We start from the raw sequence: 23,689 nt of genomic DNA, 5'->3' as shown, positions 1-23,689 counted from the left end.
AGTTTCATCGGAGATTCAGTCGAGTGTGCTAGCAAATTGTTTATTATACGCGATTGCAGTTAAGAATTGGTGCAATCTGGATGTAATAAATCAGAAAATTCGAAATTGTGGAAAATTAACGGAAATAAAAATTTTGAAAATTGAAATTTAACGGAAGAAAAAATTCAAAAAACAAAAAATTAACGGTAGAAATATATTCAAATTTAAAAAGTCGTTATGAAACAATAAAAATTCATTGAATTTAACAAAGTAGTAATTGATTGATAATAATCCCATTCAATTAGCACAAACGTGTATATTATACGGTAGTTATAATAACAAGACATAAGATTTATTGTGATTTCGTGATGAAACATCAATCTCAGCATTTCTATTGATTCTCATTCAAGTTACAAAAATAATATTTATGACATAATAACTCATCGACTCCTGAACAATATGCATTGTATCGACAACTGGGTTCTGTACAGCTGTTGATTCTTTTTTAGTCTCTTGTGGCGGCTTCCCCCATCAAAAAAATATTTTAATGAATTCGTCATCGCTCTTTTGTTGTTATCGCAAACAATCTTGTTGATTTAGTCAGACTACGATGTAAATTAATGGAATTTGCATGACATCTTCGATAACATTTGGTCAATAGGTCACACAGAATATGCACAGCAACGCGTCTTTATATCGAAAATTGAAATTTTTATTCAATTCGCATTATCAATTGAAGAAATTTTTTATTTCTCAGCTTCTTTGACCTTAACCTAAAGCTCCTATAGCTTGATTGATCAGCTATGCGAGACGATAAATATGTATGACTTCCAATACACCTATAAGATCTTACAGTATTGATAAATTTAAATAGATTTTCATTCATTCGTTAAATCGTCGCTTACTTGAAACTTGTCTCTTCCATAAAAGAATGAGAGCCATTGAGCTGGGCATGTCAAATATGGAATTTTGTGTGTATGAATTAAGAAAAAGTCGCTAATGTCATTTGAGTGGTATTTTTCAGCATATCTATTGGTTTGTGGTTGTAAATTATTTTTTTGGTAAAGCTTAGCTTGAAGCTAAATGGGAACTTCTGTCTTCATTTTGTCTGGTTGGGTTACATGCTGTGCTTAGAGGTTTTTAAATTTTGCACTATTTTGGGAATTTACAAAAATTAAGAAACAACAGGTCTAGATTGTGAAATATTTTTTAGTAACGTTCCTGACTCTAGACAGGGATGGTCTTACGCCAGAGTCAACCTGAGCCTAGCGGTCATTCTAATCTTAATTGAATGATTATGACAAATATCTGAAGTTAGGCAAGTCTATCGTTTGCCGAATGTCCATAACCGAGCACTTTGAATGTCCCGTATTTAATGGCACACGTTTGATTCCTGTAGAAATTACTTCAAATAATTGTAATAGTGTGGAGTAGAATTTCAGGAGCAGTTCAGATCCCATCCAATCTAGACGATGTACACACTTACTTACTTTCTCATTTCGCTGATCCTCCTGATAAATTGTGGTTCACGGCCTCACTCTGATGACGTTTAAAGTTTGTTCTATCGCGGGCTTCAAACTGTCAATTTTCAAGTGCAATACTGTCACTACTTCCAAGAGTTAATTGGTGGTCCACGAGCTACATTCATCAGTCGTTAATCAACCAACATTTTCCCAGACTTAAATCCGAATAAAGATTTCAAATCTATATAAAATCCAATGTCTGACTTCTGTGACCCACTTAAAATCTCATAAATCTGAAAGCATTCAATCATTAAAAGTCCGCCAATTAAGAGCATCCCCGATCTCTAACCTCTATTACCTAAACTATTTCACTTCAAACAGACAACACAATTTACGATTTCATCTCATAATTCTTAATTGAATTTATTGTTACTACAAATATCTCGGCCGGAATATTTGAGAAGACTCAAAGTCTCACAATAGTTTGCAAATAAAGTTCACAGGCATTTGATTTAATTTTTCATAACGCTTTTAAGAATTCAATGAAGTTCATTCACATGAATCTCATTTTTTCCAGTCTACCATAACCCAAACAGACTATGTATTGTTATTAAATCAGAAGCAAGCTACACAAAAATATCGAAAAATAATCAACAATGGGTAATCAAATTTCAAAGTGGTGGGACGACTGTACTAGAACATGCAAGAATGTAACATGTTTTGATGAATGCCATTGCTTTAGATGCATCAGAAGTAAATCTAAAAATAAAGCTAACGAGAGGAGAAGTTATACTTTGGAGACCGTTTCCATGCCGTACATCGATGAAGTTGGTGAGTAAATTTTATATGGAAATAAAAAATTGTTTGCATTTTTCATGCCCGAGTGATGTAAAAATCGGAAATGCTTGTAGATAGAATGTTGTTTTGAGTATTTTGCTACATGCGATTGGGTGTTAATTGGATTTTTAGATAGCTTGTTGAATCATGATAAATTTTGAGGTTAGGTCGTGTCTGTAAAGTCTTAATTTAGCATTTTTTAGCACCGATAAATATAATCGTTATTATTAGATTGTCACTGTATTTTTGGAACCGTCAGTTGACATTTTGGAGCTAAAAGTTGGATATAATCATTATAATTCATATTAATTATCGACTTCCATATATAATCTCTGAATGTTAGACTAGAGCAATTCTCTGGATGGATGGAATTTTTGAAAAGTGCATTACAATTTTTTCTACTTGTTTATTCAAATTTCAAAAAACCGTTGAAATTTTTAGCCATAAAATGTCATTACGTTTAAATTATTTCGTTCTAAATAATTAAAAATGAAAAAATAATGGTTAAATATTCTTCTTTATAACTATAAAATTGATATAAAGATATTAAATGAGCATTTCTGCATTAAAAAACATGTAGCGGTTTTTAAAAAATTGAATTTTTTGTGGCAGATTTACCCTGCTAAAGCGTTTTTGACGCTCCGTGACCAAAATTTTCTTTCGGAGAATCGATTTTTCTTGTTAATTAAACAGTTAAGCATCTCCTTTTTGGTACAATATGGTAGAATTCAAAAAATTCTATCATTTGGTTTGGGTTTGGTCCTGTCAAAATGCGGATTTAATACTAAATTTTTGATTCTTCGTAACTGAATTCCATTTTTGGTCACGGAGCAACGCATCAAAGAATCGAAATATCTCTAGAATTAAGCTGTTTAATGCTTAATAAGTTAATTTAGATGAAAGAAAATGGAAAAATACACCTTTTAAGCCCAAAACCTGATTAACTGTAGAGTAATAATGCACTTAAAAATCAATTTTAAAGTTGATTTTTGCTGATTTACCCTGTGGAGAATTGCTCACTATATATACATAAATGTTGAATAATATTGGTATAAGCTATTTTACCAATAAGGTTATCAAGCCTGACTTGCGAGAATGCAATAGATCACGTGAACGGCCTTAGGATTGCACTTGCTAGAATAGCACAAATAGGTTTATCCACCATAAATCTGGACACTGGCTGGCGTGACTCTAACCCAGTGCCCAAAATTTTTGCGTCACGATACGTCTTGACCAAAATCGCACACGGCATACGACTTATAGTATTTCTCAAAAATTAGTCCCAAAATAGTCGGTGAAAAGTCGGTGCATAGTTTGGACTATACTGCGCTAACTTGTGGCCGGATTGTGGTTTAGTTTAAATCCGGCACCATGACAGAAATACGCCAACCTAGTGTCGTATTTCGGATCGATTAGTCGTCTTGAGCTTTTCGCGTTGGCCTAACACTCATAGATCATTTACACATAATAACATATTGCCATCATGTTGCTATGTAAGCATCAGTTCTATGTATGTTTGGTTTGATAACCAAACAAGCGATAACCAGCGATAGAGCTAGTCCAAGACCACATCAAAATAAGGTCATGGATCAATAGATCAGTTAAGAATCGCTTCGACACAATCATCATATCCATGCACGACTCGGGAATGATATGTTGATTTTCCAATGATGCAAATTCCAAGTTGCACATAAAAAAATATTTTCATTCGCTTGATTGGCAATTTGGTTACTTTGTCAAGACATGAAAGCTCAATTCCATGACAACTTTGTAGGTTGAATCTTCCACTGCAGCTTCAATTCTCTAATGAGCATCTTCTAAATTGAAGAGTCAATATTTAAACAAAAATCTGAATCGATGACGTTCGCAACCGGATTCAAGTCGACATATTATTTAACTTAAGATTTTGTTTGTGCAAAATATTCTTGCCGTGTATACTTTCGAATGTAAACATTCGCAGATGTTATGTATGCAAAATTTATTGCTGAATAATTCAATTTTATGGCTCAAGAAAAAAAAAATTGCAAATATGAATAATGTAATAAAATCTTTTTTAAGTACTGATTATTACAAGTGGATACAAGTGGATGGATTGGGTGTATTGGAAATTATGTAAGGAGCTTCTAAAAATAATATTTTGTTGGAATCACACTGAACTTTTAAGGAAAAATATTTTGAAATTAATTAATTTTGAGGGATGGGTGCATCTATAGCAGTTATGGGTGGCCTTTTATTTTTCGGGCCGCACCCTAACGGTAGGGTTCGACCGAAATCGCACAAGATATAGGAATTGTAGTAATTCTCTAAAATTTTGGACGACTCACTAATGTGTCGCGGCACACAGCTTGCCCACCACTTATCTGTAGTCAAAATTTTGACTAGGTACCATCCGTAAATGATACTTTTCTTGTTTAGATCTTAAGTCAGGGACAGAGCTTTGTGCTTTATGTATTAGAGCAAATAAAACCCGAGCAACATGATTTCAGTGCTTTCAGTGATTTGTTAACGTCTTGTTCTTATCACGTTCTTATACTTGAAAGTGTATGACAAGTGAGGCTTCGCCAAGATTACCCGATTGGCACAAATGAAGGCTCCGCAATCGTTCTTTTCAAAGGCTTCTGTAGACTTTTCAGATTTTATTGGGTTCTGTGGCCGAGTTTCCTTCATTTCTTTCGCTCAGGAACGCTCTCAAATCTTATAAATTGGCACAAGAATCATCCGAATGAAAGATATCTGAGTCATCGGCTTCCTCAAACCATGACCTCCAATTTTTAATGAGATTCGAACCACTTCTTTGATGAAATTATTGCATGTAACCAACAAATGTATGTGATAAGATCTATTTTCAATAGAATAACTTACCAGCACAACAATTTGGTCACCAATTTTGTGACTAAATCAACTCAAAAGCATCATAATTTATACCGTTAACAAACACCTCAAAATTGGTTAATGAACCTGCATACGAATTTGAATTTAATGATCCCTCATTAATAAACAATACTGATGATTATCTTCCTCATGAAATTTGAGTTGTTCGGATATAAACGACGGTATTAACTATGAATATTTCAAAGATCTGATATCTTTATTTGCCTGGCTTCTTCATATATACATCCTCAAAACCATGAAATCGAAATTATCACACGGAATTGCAAATATTTTTGTATTTTACCTCGAAAAGTGCTCTTGGTAATTAATACTGACAATATCCACATTTTTAGTTTATGTTTCGTCTTGTCTATGATCTGTTTGATTTCCTATTTTTAACAAATACTCGACTATTTTTAGTTTAGTGCTTGACATAAGAAATCAAACATTTTTTCTGAATTTCTCAAGATTTGCTGTTGAAATTCGCAGTTTACAGTAAATTACTTAAGGAAATAAATGAATATTGCATAATTATAGAATTACTGTGTCACGCTATTATTTTGGTATTTATTCCTGATTCATTCTTGAAGATCCTTCAAAGTCAGTTAGTAATGAAGTTATGAATTGAGAATTGTTTGGTTATTGCTCAATTAGGGTCTGTACCAAGTCTATACAGTCTGTAAATAAGCAGAAAAATTGTTGGCATAAGTTGCATGCTGAGTTTGTTTAAATGCAGATTGTGTCTTTATCCGAGCAACATAAGGCGATATTGCTCTGTCACGACTGCTTTAAGGCTTCGATACAAATATTATTACAAACGGCAAATGGTTTCCACATGGAGACGGATTCTATTTGCGGCTATTTGGCGGTCGTTAAGCTTCTATTTGATCTTAACAAATGTATCCGTGAAAGAGGCTTGAAGAAAAGCTATTTGCTTTTTGGCGCTCCGACATGGAGGTAGTTCTGAATGACACACATTGTAATGCTGTCTATCCAATTAAAAACAATTTGAAGTCGGTAAATACTAAGCAGAGGCTGCGTTCTAATTAAACTGTTTGTTTGGACAACATCAATGCATGCCGAACGGGAATAAATTGAATTGGATGAACGAGTTAGCATTGTTTAGACAATAGCTTGCATCCTCAGACTCTGACTGACCTCTGAAGTTATTACCTGCATCTCTTGCATTCCAACAAATCATTAAACTAAAAGCCACATTGTAAACATGACCAGAGAACCAACATTCTTCAATATCTCGGAATTAATCAGAAGATGTACCAAGAACTTGATAATTAATTACGAATCGTGACTTCATAGATTTTAATGAATCGTCAATAAAGAATTTTTAGCGTCTTCGATCTTCTGCCTTAAACATTCAGTTATAATGAAATCTTTTGAAACATTCATACCTTTATGTACCCAAAATCAATGAATTCCTCATGTCATTCCTGTTTTAGAACAAGTATGTAAAGCTTGATTCTGTTCTTTGTTCTGTTTTGAATCTTAAAACAATTTTTTGACGTACCAAAATGGATGTGTCAATAATAATTTAGATAGACATTCCAAAAGATATAAATTTTAAGGTATTGGATCTAATATGACAGCAGATCATCATGATTCTAAATTTATGTCTTTAATCCTCACGAGATTCTTAAGAACGGCTCTAAAAATAGTCATGACTCATCTCATAAGAATATATCAATAACAATGTAAATTCGACCTCATTTTGAATCCAAACTTCCTAGAAGATATAAAGCAAGCAGTTCCATGATGTCACTTATGTCGCAATAATTTTCAATTTTCTAAAAGTCTGGCTGTCATGGACCATCCATAAGCAAAATTTACTACAAAATTATTCAGCCATAAAAACATAAGCGTAGCTATACACAAACAAATCTTCAGCACTGAAAACTGTCATAAATATCAAAGATTGTCTTAGGTCAGGGAGAGAATTAAACATTGTTTATTTTAAGCTATAGCAGTGAAATTATTGTAAAAAATATTCATCATGCTGTAAATTATTTTTATGCTGATAAAATGTAAACTTGTCATTTGGAATTCCCATTCATGAGCTGTGATATCCGTTAATGAGAATTAATCTTGAAGGGCTTGTCAATTAATGACGTAATATGTAGGGATCTTAGAACAGATCATGAGCTGCAACAACTGTCAAATTGCTTATGCAGCGCTGTAATATGACTTTGTCATTATGATCAGTCAAATGAACGATTGAGTATTGACAGACCAGATCTATACTGACTTTAAGGCTGCTCACACTGTAGGCCATTGTAGGACAAACTTTTAATTTTTGGCAGTACACTTTGGAGTGGGCCTCAATCGAATCCGCACACGGCATATGGCTAATGGAATTTCCAAAATTTTTGGAGGCACACATGCTTCCTATCATTGCTGTTGCATAATGGACAGTTTAATTAGAACCAAGTAGATACCACTTCGCAGCTAGTTAATTAAGTGGAACTGGTAAGGGTAGACAAGTATATTGGATAGACATTAGATAGACTAATCGGTATCTGTTCCACTCCTTTTAGTATTCACTTTGAAGCCACTATTAAGCCGACATAGCTTAGCTCTAATTATACTACCTGTCAAGGGCTGTATGGATAACTTTCCAATCCAAGCTGAATGATAGAGCTACCTTTCAAATTGTCCTTGTTGATTAAACACTCCTTATTATTAGAAACTTCTCCCTGCTATCTTAACGAATCTCAAGGCTTAATATGAAACCAGAATCATTTGAGGAGCAGTCCCTTTACTTCCCAAGGCTAAGTATGTAGCCAGTATCATTTAAGTAGAATCTCGTCTACTTCCCTGTACTAAAACATTCATCTTCCTAAGTTCCAAACACCATCAATGAACTACCCAATACTCCAATAATTAAACAAATCAAATGGCAATTCATGGAAACGGACAATACATTTCCACATTTGTGAATGTGAGGAAACTCGAGACTTTTTTTATGAAGTGTTTTTGCGAGGGTGTCAATTATAATTCAATAATCATTGAAACTAGATGTGGCATTGAAACTGCAAATTTTAATATTCTTTTAATATCAAACCACTTCATAAATGACATCATACATCAGTAGTCACAACGCATAACTATGATGTCAGCGATACATGATGATCACCATATGACGATTACTAATCACTTTCAATTGGATATTGTGAATAACTGAGAAATTATTCTGAATTATATGAGTCTTACTTTTTGGCACAAACTCTCGTGATGATGACTGAGTCATTCCCGAATTATTTCTCGTTACATTCGTTAGACAGCATTTTGTTTATCTTTCTTTTCCTCTCTTCTCAACCGAACGGTACACACTTTATTTTTGTCTATATGGCAGTCAAGTTGAATGTGTAATTGAAACTAAATTGTGGCCGTTTTGGGATGGATGGCAACTCGTATGTCACTTTTGGCATTTAATCCAAATTCTGATTTTTGAGCCTGTTTGTCTACCGTATGGAATTTTAGACACTTACATGCTGTCCAAATGACAGACAAGTTGACTGTGTTATTAGAACTACATAGCGTACATCTTAGCTAGGGATTTCAATCCCGGGATTACGGGATTTAAAAAACTGATCCTGGGATCCCGGGATTAATCCCTAATCTTGGCATTGATAGCAGCTTGTCAGTCAAGCTGACGTCGATTGGTTCTGGTTATTAGATCTGCTTGGCTGTAGTAAGGGAAACAGTTTGTTGTACACACACCTGAATGCTGTCCTCATTGCAGCCAAATGGAAAGTATGATTAGAAGCAAGTTACGTCCACCAACTTGGCATTGATATCAACCTGTGAGTCAATCTGATGCCGATTGGCTTGCTGATTGGCTAATTATTGGGTCAACTTAGCTGCCAAATGGACAACATTACATTTTGTGTTGATCGGGTCATCAATATTTCTGTATTTGTAGTAAACTGGGTATTTATTTAAAGAACAAGTTAGAAAATTACTCGGTTGACTAGTTTAAGGCGCATTTTTTGAATTCAAGGCAGATTAAATGACAAAACGAACTTAATCAAGCTTAATATCCATTAAAAATTGACAACGACACATCCAGACAAAATGAAAACATTTCTCGCTTCCACAAATGTAGCAAACAAAACAAAAGTGACGTCATATTACTTAAAGCCGCTCATACACATCAATAATATCATTTTTGTGTTGTATACATCCAAAAGCGAATTCAAAAAGAACATCAAGCGTATTTGTAGATTTTCTTTTATTTTAACATTTTCTCTTCACTTCTCAATAATAATAAAAAATTATTTAATAATCACTGCTGAATGTTTTTTTTAATAGAATGCTTGAGATTGTTCGCAAATTTAGTATTGAACAAGACGCTAGAGTGTATAGACGTTCTAAAAGTTAATTTTTTTTGCTAGTTTATAATAAACAAACTTATCTCATTAGATAAAAAAAGTAGGAAGTGATTATAATCCTCTTTAAAGTGCCAAAAAACATATTTCATAGACAAGTGCTGTTTGCAAGATTAATAATTACCAGTGTTGACTATTAAGTAATAAATTGAAGTCCTATTCAGTATGTCAAATTCAACAGATTTCTTTTCCTCACACGTTCCAAACTTTTGGAATCGACGAAAGTATCGGGTTGCTGCACCGCGAATGCATCACGTTGCAACAATTGCGAGTGAGTAAATTATTGAAAATTTTGTTGAATTTAAAGTTTTATGGTTTCAAAGGTTGCTTTGTGGACATTTTTTTGTTGAAATATTCTGAGTGGCTTTTAAGAACTTAAGAAGATGCAGACTGAAGGTCAGGTTGAAGTCAATGTTAGAATGATGCGACTGAATTCGTGTTTGTCGAATGCAGTGGTGGGCAACCTGTATGTCATGTCACATTGTGTTGTCGTAAAGGATTCTCAAGTATGAAGTGAACTTCTTTAAGGATCGAAGTGTGCCATGACACAAAAATGGTTTCATGCCACTCATTTAATGTGATCTAAAGGAGCTCGGTTGTCTTAGTTCTTAATGTTTTGGGACTTGAACTTAATACTATACCAGATAGAGCAAGCTTGAGTTTGAAACCAGACAAGTGGAGCTTGAAGCAATGTCTGGTAGTATTGATGTCAAAATGTTCGCATCTTACAAATAATCATGATAAATATTCAAGGTATTGCGATGGACCATTTGCCATTTTATGACAGCATCAGAGGCGTATCCAGGGTTTAGTGAGGTCAGCCTTCCTTCCTGACCTTAAACCAAAAATCCAAAATCCTTCAATTTTTGAGTTCCATGCAACCACATGCGTTCCATACATAGCACCATGAGACGCATATGCAGCTATGAATCATTCATAGTCTAAACATCTTCAAAATTTTCTTAAAACTGACGATTACTGGACATTACTTGCATCCACCTTTATTTACCTTTCACATATTCACTTTCCTGACTAGATATCGAATATCCGCTGGCTAACACAAACACATCATCTCTATGTCCAAATCTTTTATGTCTAGATACACTCCATAAATTACCAGTTTAATTAATAGTTTCATTCCAAACTCAGTAAATCTCGATTTCTGTCTCCATTCTCACACGTACACAATCAGCTTAAATCGTCTATCGTCTTCCTCCACAATTTTCATTAAGAGCTCAACTCGTGAATGAATTGAAAGACATCCAAAAGCATCAACTCATGTAGATGACAATTTTCATTCAAGAACAAATTCACTTTCGTGTTCCATGAAGAATAAGAAGTGATTTTTTTGTTCCGTACTCAAATTACAGTTCATTCATGTCTTGTCAGTCAATAAGACTGCTGCGTAAGAATGAGAAAAAAAGTTCATGGATGAGATATGAATGAACATTTTCATCGCTAATATCAAAATTCATCACGTTTCTTGCTGCTCATGGCACTCGCATATATTATTTCATTCTCGTCTATGTGATGAATGCGTTGGCGGGAATTGAGTCGTAATGTAATAAAAATCTGAGTCAAGAGTAATTTTTTGATGTTTTTTGGGGTTTTTTATACTCGACTCTTTGATATTGATGCTCTTTGTTGTTTCTTCTTGTTCCTTTAATGTTAGGAACAATATTGACTATATTTATGACCTGAAGGAATAATGTATCATGCTTTGTAAGAGATATAGGTTAATGAAGATGAAAGGAAATTTTATTGGCATCGGGGAAAGGCTGATTGTTGATTATTGATGGATGGTAAATGGCTGGCAAAGTAGATTTTTTATGTGAATATTTTTTTTTTTATAGATTTGGAAGGGAATTGTAAGTAGGCTAATGTAAACTGTAGATAGTGATGGATTTATAGCTTTTGAGGTATCATCTTTTTGAAAGCATTCTTTTTCTGCTTCATCTCTGGTGTACAATTTCCCCAGTATTAATACCTAGAGGGGACAGCTTGAAATAATGTCTTGTTAGCTGGACAAAGGATATTTGGATTTCTTACTGAATAGCTGGACTTAAGGCTGACTAATTGCATTGTCGCTTCTTAAATTTTGAACTGGATATTTCAAATGCTACTTTTGGAAGACAATGGTGCAGCTATATTGTACTAGTACTGAATAAATCAGCCCCTAGACTCGGATCTATCGTTCTTGACCAAAAACCACTTACATGTCGATTGTGATTGACTTTAACACTTGAAATTTCAAACACTACACTTGGTGGACACATGGCTCCTTATGGTAGCTATTTGGAAGCTACATGATGTTTAAAGTTCAAGTGAATTCAGTATGGAATCCAAATAGCTACTGTTGTTTATATTGTGTCACTCTGGACCTTAAAAACTGCAGTCACAGAGCAGCCAAGACTTCTTCACGAGTTGCCTAGAACATGGCAATGTTGCGGTTCATTAGCGACTGTGTTTGTCGTATATGAGGTGATGCTCTGGTGTCAGGCCATGAAATCAGTAATTATTTAAGTATGTGATCATAGACATTCTTTTGAAGTGAGTTATTCGAACCAAAATATTCAGTTTTAAGTAATGTACGGGTTCATGCAATTTATGCCATTGCATGACTTCAATATTGAATTCTTCTATAAAAAGAAGCAAGGCAATCTGCTTAATCAAGAGATTCTTCAAGTTCTAGTTAATATGACTAAGTCAGTGTCAAAATCTAACGAGTTTAGCCTTTTGTGTTTTGGGGTATGTACTCTCAAGAGCCTGAATAATTATTGGAATCACTACCAATCAATTAGCATGAAAAGGCACGATACTGGCAACAATTTACTAAGAACTTATGAAATCTCTTGCAAAATCCAATATTATAATGAATATAATCAATTCCCTTGATGATGATTCTTACATCTTAAAAGCAAACGTGTCTTAAAATTAAAGAACATGATGACATAAAGGCACAAATATTCATCCACACAAAAGTTCAGTAAACTAACAACTACTTCTTAATAAACATATGTTTTAATATCTCAAAAACATCCATTCAGTGATGAACATATTGTTGTTATATCCAATACACGAAATACATTCATAATCATCTGTTTACCATTCTAACCAACAAGGTGACAAAAACTGAGAGAATGAGAATTTAAATTAATAATTTTAGTTCAATTTGTAGCTACATACGTGATGATTAATGTGTTGCACAATTTGACACCCTCGTAGATATTAAATTTTACTATATTAGTAATTCATTAATGATAGTCATAGACAATAGAGTAAGAGAATGTTGAAAATTGTTTATGTGACCAAATTTGGAATGTCAAGTGAGTAGATTTTGATGCAATTTCTGTGGAGTGATTTGATGACTTTTTATTTCATGTCAAGTCAGCAAGATTAAGCTTTTCAAAAAAGTAGTAAATCCTGCATCTCAAAATTTATCAGTTTACAAGAGGATAATTAATGACTCTTTTGTTCATAGTTGCTTCCTCAATTAGTTACTTTGTTGTGGATTCCTGTATGTTGTCATTATCAGCTTAAGTTGAGATTTACAAGCAGATAATTATAGCAATTATGATGTATGAATTTTTTGGATCTTTTGTTAAACGAAATTGTAATTTAAATGTTGTGTTGCTAACCAGAAGAGGATGAAGTGATGTATTGTTGGATATAGTTGTGTTCTCGGTTGCTATGTATATGGGAATTTTGAGAATTAAGCATTAAATGATTCTGCTTGAGCAACAAATGGTTTTATTTATGATTCATTGGAATGAATTGGAATATGTAGCTTGTCTGAACAGCATACCGTGATCGCTATGGCACCGCTGCATCACCTTATTAACGATTAGACGTGAAGTTGCCCAAAATGCATCATGAAGGCAGATTTTGCCTATTTTTTGACGTTTTGCCGCATTATGCCACTCGGATTCAAGTAAAAGCGCATCCAGTAGACGAGAATCAAGTCTCAAAATTCCATACCAACAACAACTCATCCAACAATTCTCCAAAACCGCTTTTCAATAATATTGCGTCAAAAAATTTCCTGGATCAACGAAGATTAACGTCTTCATACTAAATACTTGACATTCGCAATGTATGACTTGTCATAAAATTTTTCAATAATATATCATCGATAAAATCACATTTACTTGTCGTTTTGCTACCGATCATATGACAACCTTGATCAGAATGTATCAATAAAGTGCTTTCAAAACGTGGCTTCTAAGTACGCAGATGGAATATGAAATGATGTGTATAATATGGTAATTTTCTCATGAGATGTATTTTGAGGTGATTTATTGGATTTATGGGAATGTTTAAAAGGACAAGATTATTTGAAGGTAGATGTGATGATGATAGTTGTGAGTGTGTAGGGTAATGAACGTGATTAATGTTGAGGAGAATCCTAACTGGATCTAAACCTACGCCTATAAATTGTAGTATAAATGCGTTTACATGCTGAAGTGATGTGCAATTCTCTATTCTTCGTGACACATCTTGACTGTTATTACGGCACATAGGTTGCCTACCACTTACATACAGTAATGCCATGATGAGCATTGTGCGAATGCTCATCGAATTGACAACATTCTGTGATCGACCTCTTATTGGGAATTGAACCCACTTCCTCTAAAAAAGAGATAGTTTGAGATAACCAGTCTGTTGTCCTGCCACTTAGCCATAGAGCCCTTATTCACTCAGCTGTAGTTTCCAGCATAGGTCTCAATACCCACAAATTCCATTCCAACTCCGATCATTACAAATGTAATTAAATCAATCGAATAACACTTTAATTACCCAACAAATTAACTTGTTAAATCATCAAATACACGCTTTTATTGAGTATTTAATTTGAACGACATCACGTCCGAAACATTTCATTCATAACTGAAATCTAATTTATGCAATAAAATGAGGAATTTCTCAATTTTTTTCAAAAATTTGCACAAAAAATATTGAAAAAATATTGAATAAATCGAAATTCTAACTCAAACAAAAAATATCCGAAAATAGAAAATCGAACGTGAATTTATTGCCATAAAAATATGCGTACCATAAAATTGATGAATAAATGTAAAAAAATTTATGTCTTTGGGCGGCTGAAAAAAATAAATAATTTTTCAATATTTGCTCAGAAAACCTCGCGGATAAGGTTTCTTCTACTTCCATTCAGTCACGCAATTTGTTTTTATTTGAAATCAATTTCTATTTAAAAACTTGAAAAAAATGTGAATTATGAAATATGTTTCTGATGTTTTCACTTTCGTTATGCGAATGTCATGTGAATATACCACAAGGTAATGTACCTACCGGTTTTTTTTTTGCAAGTTCAAGTTTCTATCGATAGTGAGAGTGAAATTTGATGACATTGAACCCGAATGACATAAAGATTGCGAAAGAATCTTTATGGAATCCGACTTCCATGTGGCATCCAAAAGACGTTTTGTGTTGGCTGAGGAAAAAGTCTCAATTTACACACATGAATCTATCACGATTTGCTACCATCGGAATTCATATGGCGGAAAATAGTAACGGTACCAATCTTTCGATGATAGTGCCTTAACAGTTTGAAATACTTCGAAATAAAGCTACAACACAAACCAAGTGGCATCCAATTGGAACCTTGAAAGCCCTAGGGTCTCGAATGCCTCGAATGCACAGCAGACAATAACCATGCTCAGCATAATGAACTCAGTTAAATGAGTATATTTATCATAATAATAGATAATGTGCAATTTGGTGAGAATACTCTTTGTCTGTTCAGGATGGGAACATTTGTGTATGTGCTGATCGGTTTTTCATTTGTGTCGCACAAGGAAGACGACTAATTGTTTCATATATAGACATGCAAATTGATCGATTTGCAACATTATGTCTGTTTTAACACCCTGAATATTTGAAGAAATTCGGCTTTTGACCTTATTATGCCTAGATTTCTAGATTGCACTTATGCCACAAAATATGATTCCAATAGGCGAGTGTTGTCCAAACATTTTTGTGCCATGGTACACCTTGGAGGTAAGTCACGACCAAAACTGCACACGTGCGGTTCAAAGCATTTCCGACAAATTTCAACTGCACTAGAGTGCCGCAGCACACAGTTTGGACAACACTGCAATACACAATTAGATTAATACCAAAATAAAGACATAATTCCCAAATGTCTAGTTTTAACAGCAATAAAGTATTTTAGTCTGATTCATAACAAGCATTTCCAGCTTTCATCACTTACTCGTTTATTTCTTCCCCCAACTCAAAAATCAATACTTCCAATTTCAAATGGCAATGACAATGACCCATTTTTAATATTTTTACCATTCCCACATTGACATATTTAAAGTGTCGTAGACATAAATCCAAAGTTTATTTATCGTTTAACGTTTGACAAGTTCATAATGACAAAATGAAGTGTTATTTATTAAAAATCATAACAATTTTAACAATATCAAGTGCAATAGAAGCAACAACAAAAGAAATATGTCCTTGTGTACCACTCAATACATGTCCAGATACACAACAATTCAAGCAAGATGATGCAAAATATTTTGCAACAATTTTAAAGTGTAACGATGATGGTTTCGTGCGGTGCTGTAAGGACAATGAATTACAAGTGCAAGCATTAAGACGAATGGATGATGATGAGCATCTAGTCATGACTGATGAGGCTGAAACTGAAGATTATTTGACATCAACAACAACTGAAGTTAATGAAGAACCAGAAACAACAGCGGAATTCATATTGGAACCAGAAAATGATGAAACAACATCAGAAACGCCAATGGCAGCAACAACAACAACAGCCGAAAATATTTACACTCAAGACCTGCCAGATAATGACCGAAAATCTAAATTTATTGATGAGCATGTCGACGTCGTATATCCAAATCTCAATGTCGATACATCAATCGATGCCAATAAAAAGCCAATTGAGAGTTTATTTATAATTTTTCCAAATAATGATGTCGAAACAGTTTTAGAAGAAGAAAAAGTCACCGAACCGGTGACAACAACAACAACGACATATAAGCCACGAAAACGTGTAGTTATTCGTAAACGACTTAGAAAGAAGGAACGAATAATTGAGAATTTGGAAGGTGCTGAAAGTCAGGTTTCAAAAACAATTGTTGAACCACAGCCAATAGATGTTGAAAAAGCAAAGAAGCGATTATTGCAAATGCTTAATAGTCGTTTCGAAACAACTACTCCAACGACATTGTCAACGGCAGAAGAAGACGAAAGTATTGAAGAGGTTGAAACGACAACAAAAAAGAAAAGAAAGAAGCTTAAAAAGTACCGAAAATCAACCACCTCGGCGACAACAAAAAGTTCATTAAGAGGTATAATATCATCAGTCGTGACCTTGTCTACCGAGCCATCGGTGATTAAAAAATTGCAGAAAAACAATATAGATGAAATAGAAGAAGTAGAAGTAGCAACAACAAAAAAGCAATCGATAGCGACAACGATGAAACCAAAACGTAAATTACTTTATGACACAAGCAGCAGAACCAACTTCTTGAAGAAGCCACACATCCGACTACACAACAGTCATGAAGATGAGGGACATGAGGAGCACGAGGAAGTACATGAACATGAAGATCCAATTCCTGAACCTCCAACTCCATCCACAACGACAGAGGAACCAACAACAACAACAACTTCTGTTCCAGTCGTTTTAAAAGTATCAGCCTTAATTGACAGTGAACACAAGTCAATGATTGAGATGGTTCGTAAAGCCCTTACGGCAATTCATGCTGGAGTTGACATGAAAATTGTTAGGACAATGATTGATGAGCACCAAGAGCGTTTGAAGGAGTTGAAAAAAAATCCATCTAAAGTGACAGTTCCAACAAGTCGATTTACAACAACAGCTGAGACTCATACAAGACATCATACGACACGTCCATTCCGTGGAAGTGTTCGATTTAATCGACCATTGACAACAGTGAGATCTACAATTTCAAACTCATATCCATCACAGCCAAGAACAAGAAATTTGTCAAGAACACGAAGCACAACATTAACTCCGAATAAATCAGTCAGAACAACTCACCAAAGACAAATAATTGAACCTCCTGCTGGCAATAATGAAGAGCTTAATAAGCAAAATCCATCGAATGAATTTCATGCATCACCACTTTATGGCATAACTGTTGACAAGGAAAATGACTTTAATATTGACATGATTGAGCAAATGCATGAGACTTTTACACCGTCCAAGGATGTTCAGAACGGATTCTTTCCAGTCATTAGTAATGGAACGCCATCGACAGTAATTTAATTTGTTGACTTTTCTCTTCAATTATTTGCTGATCAGTGTTGTCCAAACTTTTTTGAACCACGGCACATATTGGTTTCATTCACGATCAACATCCATGACGTTTCCTAAAAATTCGACGCTTCATCCACAAAATGTGCCGCGACACATAGTTTAGACAACACTGTGCTAAACAGATGCTAACTTGATGATTAAGAGACTGAGAATTTTTTGTACTTGCAAAATTATTAGAATTTATGACTAATCTTACGTATTATAAGTAAGTTATTTTTGATTGTAATTTATTAATTATATTGTAATTTATGTCATTGTGAATGGATTAATTTGAGAATCAAATAAAATATGAGGAAACGTAGTAGTTTGTGTTGATTTTATGCAAATGTGTTTAAAGGGAGATGTAGAATGGACAGGACTTTGGGAGTCTGGACACCAAATGTCAAAAACGGGGCCTTCACAACCAGCGACAGTGAGACTGAATACCAGCGACAGTGGGTGTTGACACCAGTGACACTGAGACTAGATACTAGTCAAAGTGAGTCTGGACATCAGTCACAATGAGTCTGGACATCAGTCACAATGAGTCTGGACACCAGTCACAGTGAGTCTGGACACTAGCAGTGATGCCTTCACTTTGGAGTCTTAGCAACTTCTGGCAGATTTTAATTGATTTTTGAGTCGATATTTCTCTAAATTTGATGATATTTAAGTAGTTTTGGGCATTTATTCTTAGATGCTCACTAATTTGCTTCACGAAACTTCAAACAGATCTTTTAATTTCTATTTCTTTAAAGAAATATTAAGACTCAAAAACTCGAGGTGGATAATCCACAGAAAAATTAAAATCTAATCCTACGTCAATGATTGACAACATTCCAAACTTATCAGATTTTATAGAATTTAATCAAGACCCAAGACATGGAAATCAACCTTCAATACCAACAAACATCGTCCATAACATAACATCTAATTAGCATCATGTCCTACCATCACCCTTGCACTTGAACTTTGACATTCAAAACTTCATCATACATAAAATTTCCAATCACCCATCCATGACATTAACATCATCAACAAACTCTACATTTACCCTTTTAATGCAGGAATTACGATAAAATTTCAAGTTTCTAGATGAAGCTCATTTGCTAGATCTACATCGTCCACCCACGAGGAAACGAAGAAAATTTATTCATAGAAAAATTTAAAACAGTTTATTTTACAGTCATTCCAACAAATTGCAAACTGTTCCCACATAGAATTTAATAGAAAAATGTAAAAATGCATCGACGCGAATGAATTTTAGGAACGGAATGCATTTTGCATCTGCATCAATACTTCTGAAGCTATCAAATGAAAAACTCGAAAAATCTCTAATTTCATACAAGCGGAACTGCTATTTTATAAAGCACATATTGACTATTGCCATTTTACATTGCTCAATTAAAGCATCAAATTGTTATGCTCCAATACTTGTATCAATATCAAGCAGTAACAATTTATTCACATAATTTTATATCCAAATATTTACCTTACCTGAAACCATAATTGATGACTCAAAAAATGCATCCATTCCAATTTTTTTTATATTCTCTCATTGCAGATTCAGTTACGAATGACATTCTATCGATTGAACGAGTCGACTTATGTGTAGCACGTAATGGCAAAACTCATCGTACAAATCGTTTCGACGTAATGAAACGTGAAATATCAAAACTTGTTGTACGTCGTGGTCAGGTCTTTAAATTACTACTGTACTGTAATCGTCCATATGATAGTGAAAAGGATGCCATAAGCTTAATATTTAGTGTTGCTGATGTTGAAAAGCCATCATTTGGACATGGTACATTGATTGCTGTGTCGTTAAATAATCGATCGACAGATTTGGGTAAGTCCAATGAATGGGGTGCATCTGTGAACAGCATCAATGGTGACCTTTTAGAAATTTTAATAAAACCAGCTGCAAATGCATTGGTTACGCAATGGAAGATGGATATTGACACGAAAATATTGAATAATAATATGTCAAAAAGCTATTCACTTCCACAGCCATTTTATGTTCTATTCAATCCATGGTGCCGTGAGGATGAAGTCTATATGGAAGGTAAAATCATTTTTTATTGTATTTTGATCCATGCTTGAATCCAATTGTCCTTTATCAGATGAACGTGCACGAAATGAATACGTATTGTCGGACACGACATTAATTTGGAAAGGAACATACAACCGATTAAGACCATCGCCATGGAAACTTGGACAGTATGAACGCGATGTACTTGATTGTGCATTGCATATTATAGCGTATGTTGGAAAAGTTAATCCATCGTCACGTGGAAGTCCAACAAAAATATCAAGAGCTTTATCTGCTGCTGTCAATAGGTAAGACGATTACATATGCTGCATGTAAACTTTATTGCTAATTCCATTTTCTACAGTCCTGATGACGAAGGTCTTCTTCTCGGAAATTGGACAGCAGATTTCTCCGGTGGTGTTGCACCGACTAAATGGGGCGGTTCCGTTGAAATCATGCAACGCTTTTATCGCAAACGTAAGCCTGTTAAATTTGCACAATGTTGGGTATTTGCCGGATGTTTGACAACAATTGCACGATGCATTGGAATTCCATCGAGAATCGTGACAAATTATTCATCAGCACATGATACTCAAGCTAGTATGACAGTTGACTACTTTGTTGATGATGACGGAAAAGGTAGGAAAAAGATAAGTTAAGCTTAATTTTAGCATTTTGATGTTAATGGAATTTTTAATAGTTATGGAAGAGATGGGATCTGACTCAATATGGAATTATCATGTATGGAACGAAGTGTTTATGACACGTCCTGATTTGAACAATAATGATGATGGAATGTACGATGGATGGCAAGCAATTGATGCAACACCACAAGAGATGTCTGATGAAATGTATCGTTGTGGACCAGCATCGGTCGTTGCTGTTAAACGTGGTGAAGTCCTCAAGCCATACGACAATAAATTCCTATACGCAGAAGTTAATGCTGATAAAGTTTTCTGGAGATATGCTGGACCTGGAAATCCCTTGAAATTAATAAAGAAAGATGAATTTGGAATTGGACATTTTATAAGCACAAAAGCAATTGGTCGATGGGAACGAGAGGACATAACAAGATCATATAAATTTGAAGAGAAAACTGATGAAGAAAGAGCAACGATGTTAAAAGCATTAAAGCAAGCAAACAGTGCATTTTCACGTTATTATCTTAATGAGGAGTTTAATGATGTCCATTTCAACTTTGAACTTAAAGATGACATTAAGATTGGTGAAGACTTTAATGTTGTAAGTATATTGACACTTTTTTATGTGAAAAGTTCATTTATAACAGTTTTTTTGTGGGTTGTACTTGATGAAGATTTTAAGAGATGTCGTAAATTATTAAGACAGTTATGTGTTTAGGGTTTGATCGTAAATTGTGTCCATCAATAAAGAGAATGGATCTCTTGCCATGATTTTCTGTGTTTATCGAGCATGACACATGAAACCACATAACTGATGGAAATTTGTTGCCAATTTATGATTTTTGTGACATATTTAAAGGTTGACTGGAGGTTTCGGTGTCATACTCATGTGTCGCAACAAACAGGTTGTCTACTATTGCACTAGTGTGTCGCGGTAAACAAGTTTCCTACTACTGAACTAGTATGCCGCACCACATATTGCATGCCACTGCAGTGTACCGCGACAAACAAGTTGCGTGCCACATTACTAGTTTGCTGCACCACACATGTTGAATGCCACTGTGCTAGTGTGTCGCAGAGCATTGGTTGAGAAACACAGTTGCACTGTGACTGTTTCAGCAGTTTTATTTACTGTGGAGAATCAAACAGATCTAAATTCTTTATTTCCTGTCATGAAATGTCCTATTAAATTTTCTAGTAGCAAAGCTTTCTATTCAATCTGATTTTTTTTGATCTTCCATTGAGCATTACAATAATCGAAACTTTAGACCAGTGTTGGTCAAACTATGTACTGCGGCACACTAGGCTGCCACCGAATATTTTAAAAATGCCTTGAATTGCATGCCGCGGGGTGATGTTAGTCGAGACTTACCACGAAAGTGTTTCGCGGCACTGAGTTTTGACTACACTGATTTATACGGATATTTCACTTTATATGACAAACTTTTCATGATCTTGTGATTGTCGAACAGTAACAATATCTGAAAAAGTTTCCCAATATCTCTAAAAGCTTCTCAATATCTCTAAAAGCTTCCAACTGTCAACCACCATAAAATGTCAATTCCCTATCAATTAATATCAATCTTTTATTACTTATCCACTTTCATTAGGAACTCCACATTAAAAACAGATCATCCGAGAAGAATTACACAGTTAATGGCAATCTCATTGTTGAATCCATTTTATACACGGGCAAGAACCGCAAGGAAATTAAATCAATGAAATTTTCTGAGGTTATTGAACCAAATAGCGAGAAGACAGTATCACTTGAAGTCACATTTACTGATTATTACCGTAAGCTCTTGGATCAGTCAGCGTTTAATATCGCTTGCATGTAAGTGATGCTTCTAACTTTTTTATGTTCTGGATTATCATTGACATTCTTAAAATTTATGTACAACATTAATTTAGGGCATCTGTTGAGAATACTGACTATGAATATTTCGCACAAGATGATTTTCGTGTACGTAAGCCAGATATTAAGTTCATATTTACTGGAAAGCCAATGCATGATGTTGCTCACGATATCCATATAAGATTGGAAAATCCACTGCCCATACCGATTACAAAAGGTATCTTTCAAATTGAGGGATCTGGCATTAAAGAACCTATTATACTAAAGGTATGTATACTTGGAATTTATTTTCTTATTGCAAAAGGGATTTTTTTATGTGGCTGTAAAAGGAGCATTAAAGATATTTATGGTAATCGGAATTTTATTTGTATATTCGATTGCTTAAAGGTTTGGATTGGTTGTTTTTGGGGATTTGATCTTAAATCGATTTTGTTTAGGGGTTGTTCACTCATTACGTAATGCAGTAGTGGGCAAACTGTGTGTAGCAGCATACAAGTGTGACGCAGCATACAAGTGTGCCGCTACATACAAGTGTGACGCTGCATAACAGTGTGACGCTGCATACAAGTGTGTCGCTGCATACAAGTGTGCCGCTGCATACAAGTGTGCCGCTGCATACAAGTGTGCCGCTGCATACAAGTGTGCCGCTGCATACAAGTGTGCCGCTGCATGCTAATGTGACGCTGCATGCTAATGTGTCGCTGCATACAAGTGTGACCATGAACCATGAAAGACCATGAACCATGTGTCATGTGCGGATTTGGATGAGGATTAATAACAAGGTGTGCAGCAAAACACAAAAGGTTGCCTACCAATGTCCTCCCCATCCCTTCCCATAATAGCATTACGTAACAACTGAATGACCTCCTAACATTACAGACTGCTCTACATGATCTCATAAAATATCTAATTTCCTTCCAACAGGTCCCAGACATTCTACCAAAAACAGTAGCAGAAACCCGTTTTGCATACAAGCCAACATATGTTGGAAGTGCAAAACTTGTCGCCAAGTTCACATCCAAAGAAATTGATGACGTTGATGGATTTAGAGTATTTGAAGTTGTACCAAAACCAGAAGATGTTCTTATGGATCCAGCAGACAATGACACAATCATATCCAAGAATGATGTTGTTGAGTGAAACTAACAAACTTGCCATAATTTTTTGTCTTAATTTTAATTATTTTATGTTATGGAACATTAAAAGTGCCTTCTAATCATTAGCAGTTAGGGATGTATTGTCAAAAAAGAAGTTAATATAATAAAATTTTAATTTTTTGATTGTTGATCTTAAGATT

General features: G+C 34.6%; 1 protein-coding gene across 4 annotated transcripts; it reads left to right on the top strand.

Annotated features, from left to right (window-relative positions):
- The first annotated feature begins 16 nt into the window (after positions 1–16).
- On the top strand, positions 17–23,685 carry Tg (Transglutaminase). Of its 4 annotated transcripts, none has more exons than XM_070644834.1 (9): positions 17–185; positions 2,020–2,273; positions 19,429–19,929; positions 19,988–20,204; positions 20,261–20,535; positions 20,597–21,138; positions 22,148–22,371; positions 22,449–22,659; positions 23,317–23,685. In XM_070644834.1, exons 2-9 carry the CDS (start codon positions 2,099–2,101, stop codon positions 23,530–23,532), a joined length of 2,361 nt encoding a protein of 786 aa, XP_070500935.1. In that variant the 5' UTR covers positions 17–185; positions 2,020–2,098; the 3' UTR covers positions 23,533–23,685. The 4 variants fall into 4 exon arrangements, with proteins under 4 accessions (XP_070500935.1, XP_070500936.1, XP_070500937.1 ...); XM_070644835.1 differs by lacking the exon at positions 17–185 and adding an exon at positions 244–305; XM_070644836.1 differs by lacking the exons at positions 17–185; positions 2,020–2,273 and adding an exon at positions 9,511–9,824.
- The last annotated feature ends 4 nt before the right edge of the window (positions 23,686–23,689 follow it).

Source organism: Chironomus tepperi, unplaced genomic scaffold, assembly GCF_022539635.2.
Source record: "Chironomus tepperi strain 1889 unplaced genomic scaffold, CSIRO-AGI_Ctep_v1 contig_346, whole genome shotgun sequence".
In the NCBI taxonomy this organism is placed as follows: Eukaryota; Metazoa; Arthropoda; class Insecta; order Diptera; family Chironomidae; genus Chironomus; species Chironomus tepperi.
Note: the sequence above shows the minus strand (reverse complement) of the source record. Positions and strands in the feature narration are given on the sequence as shown.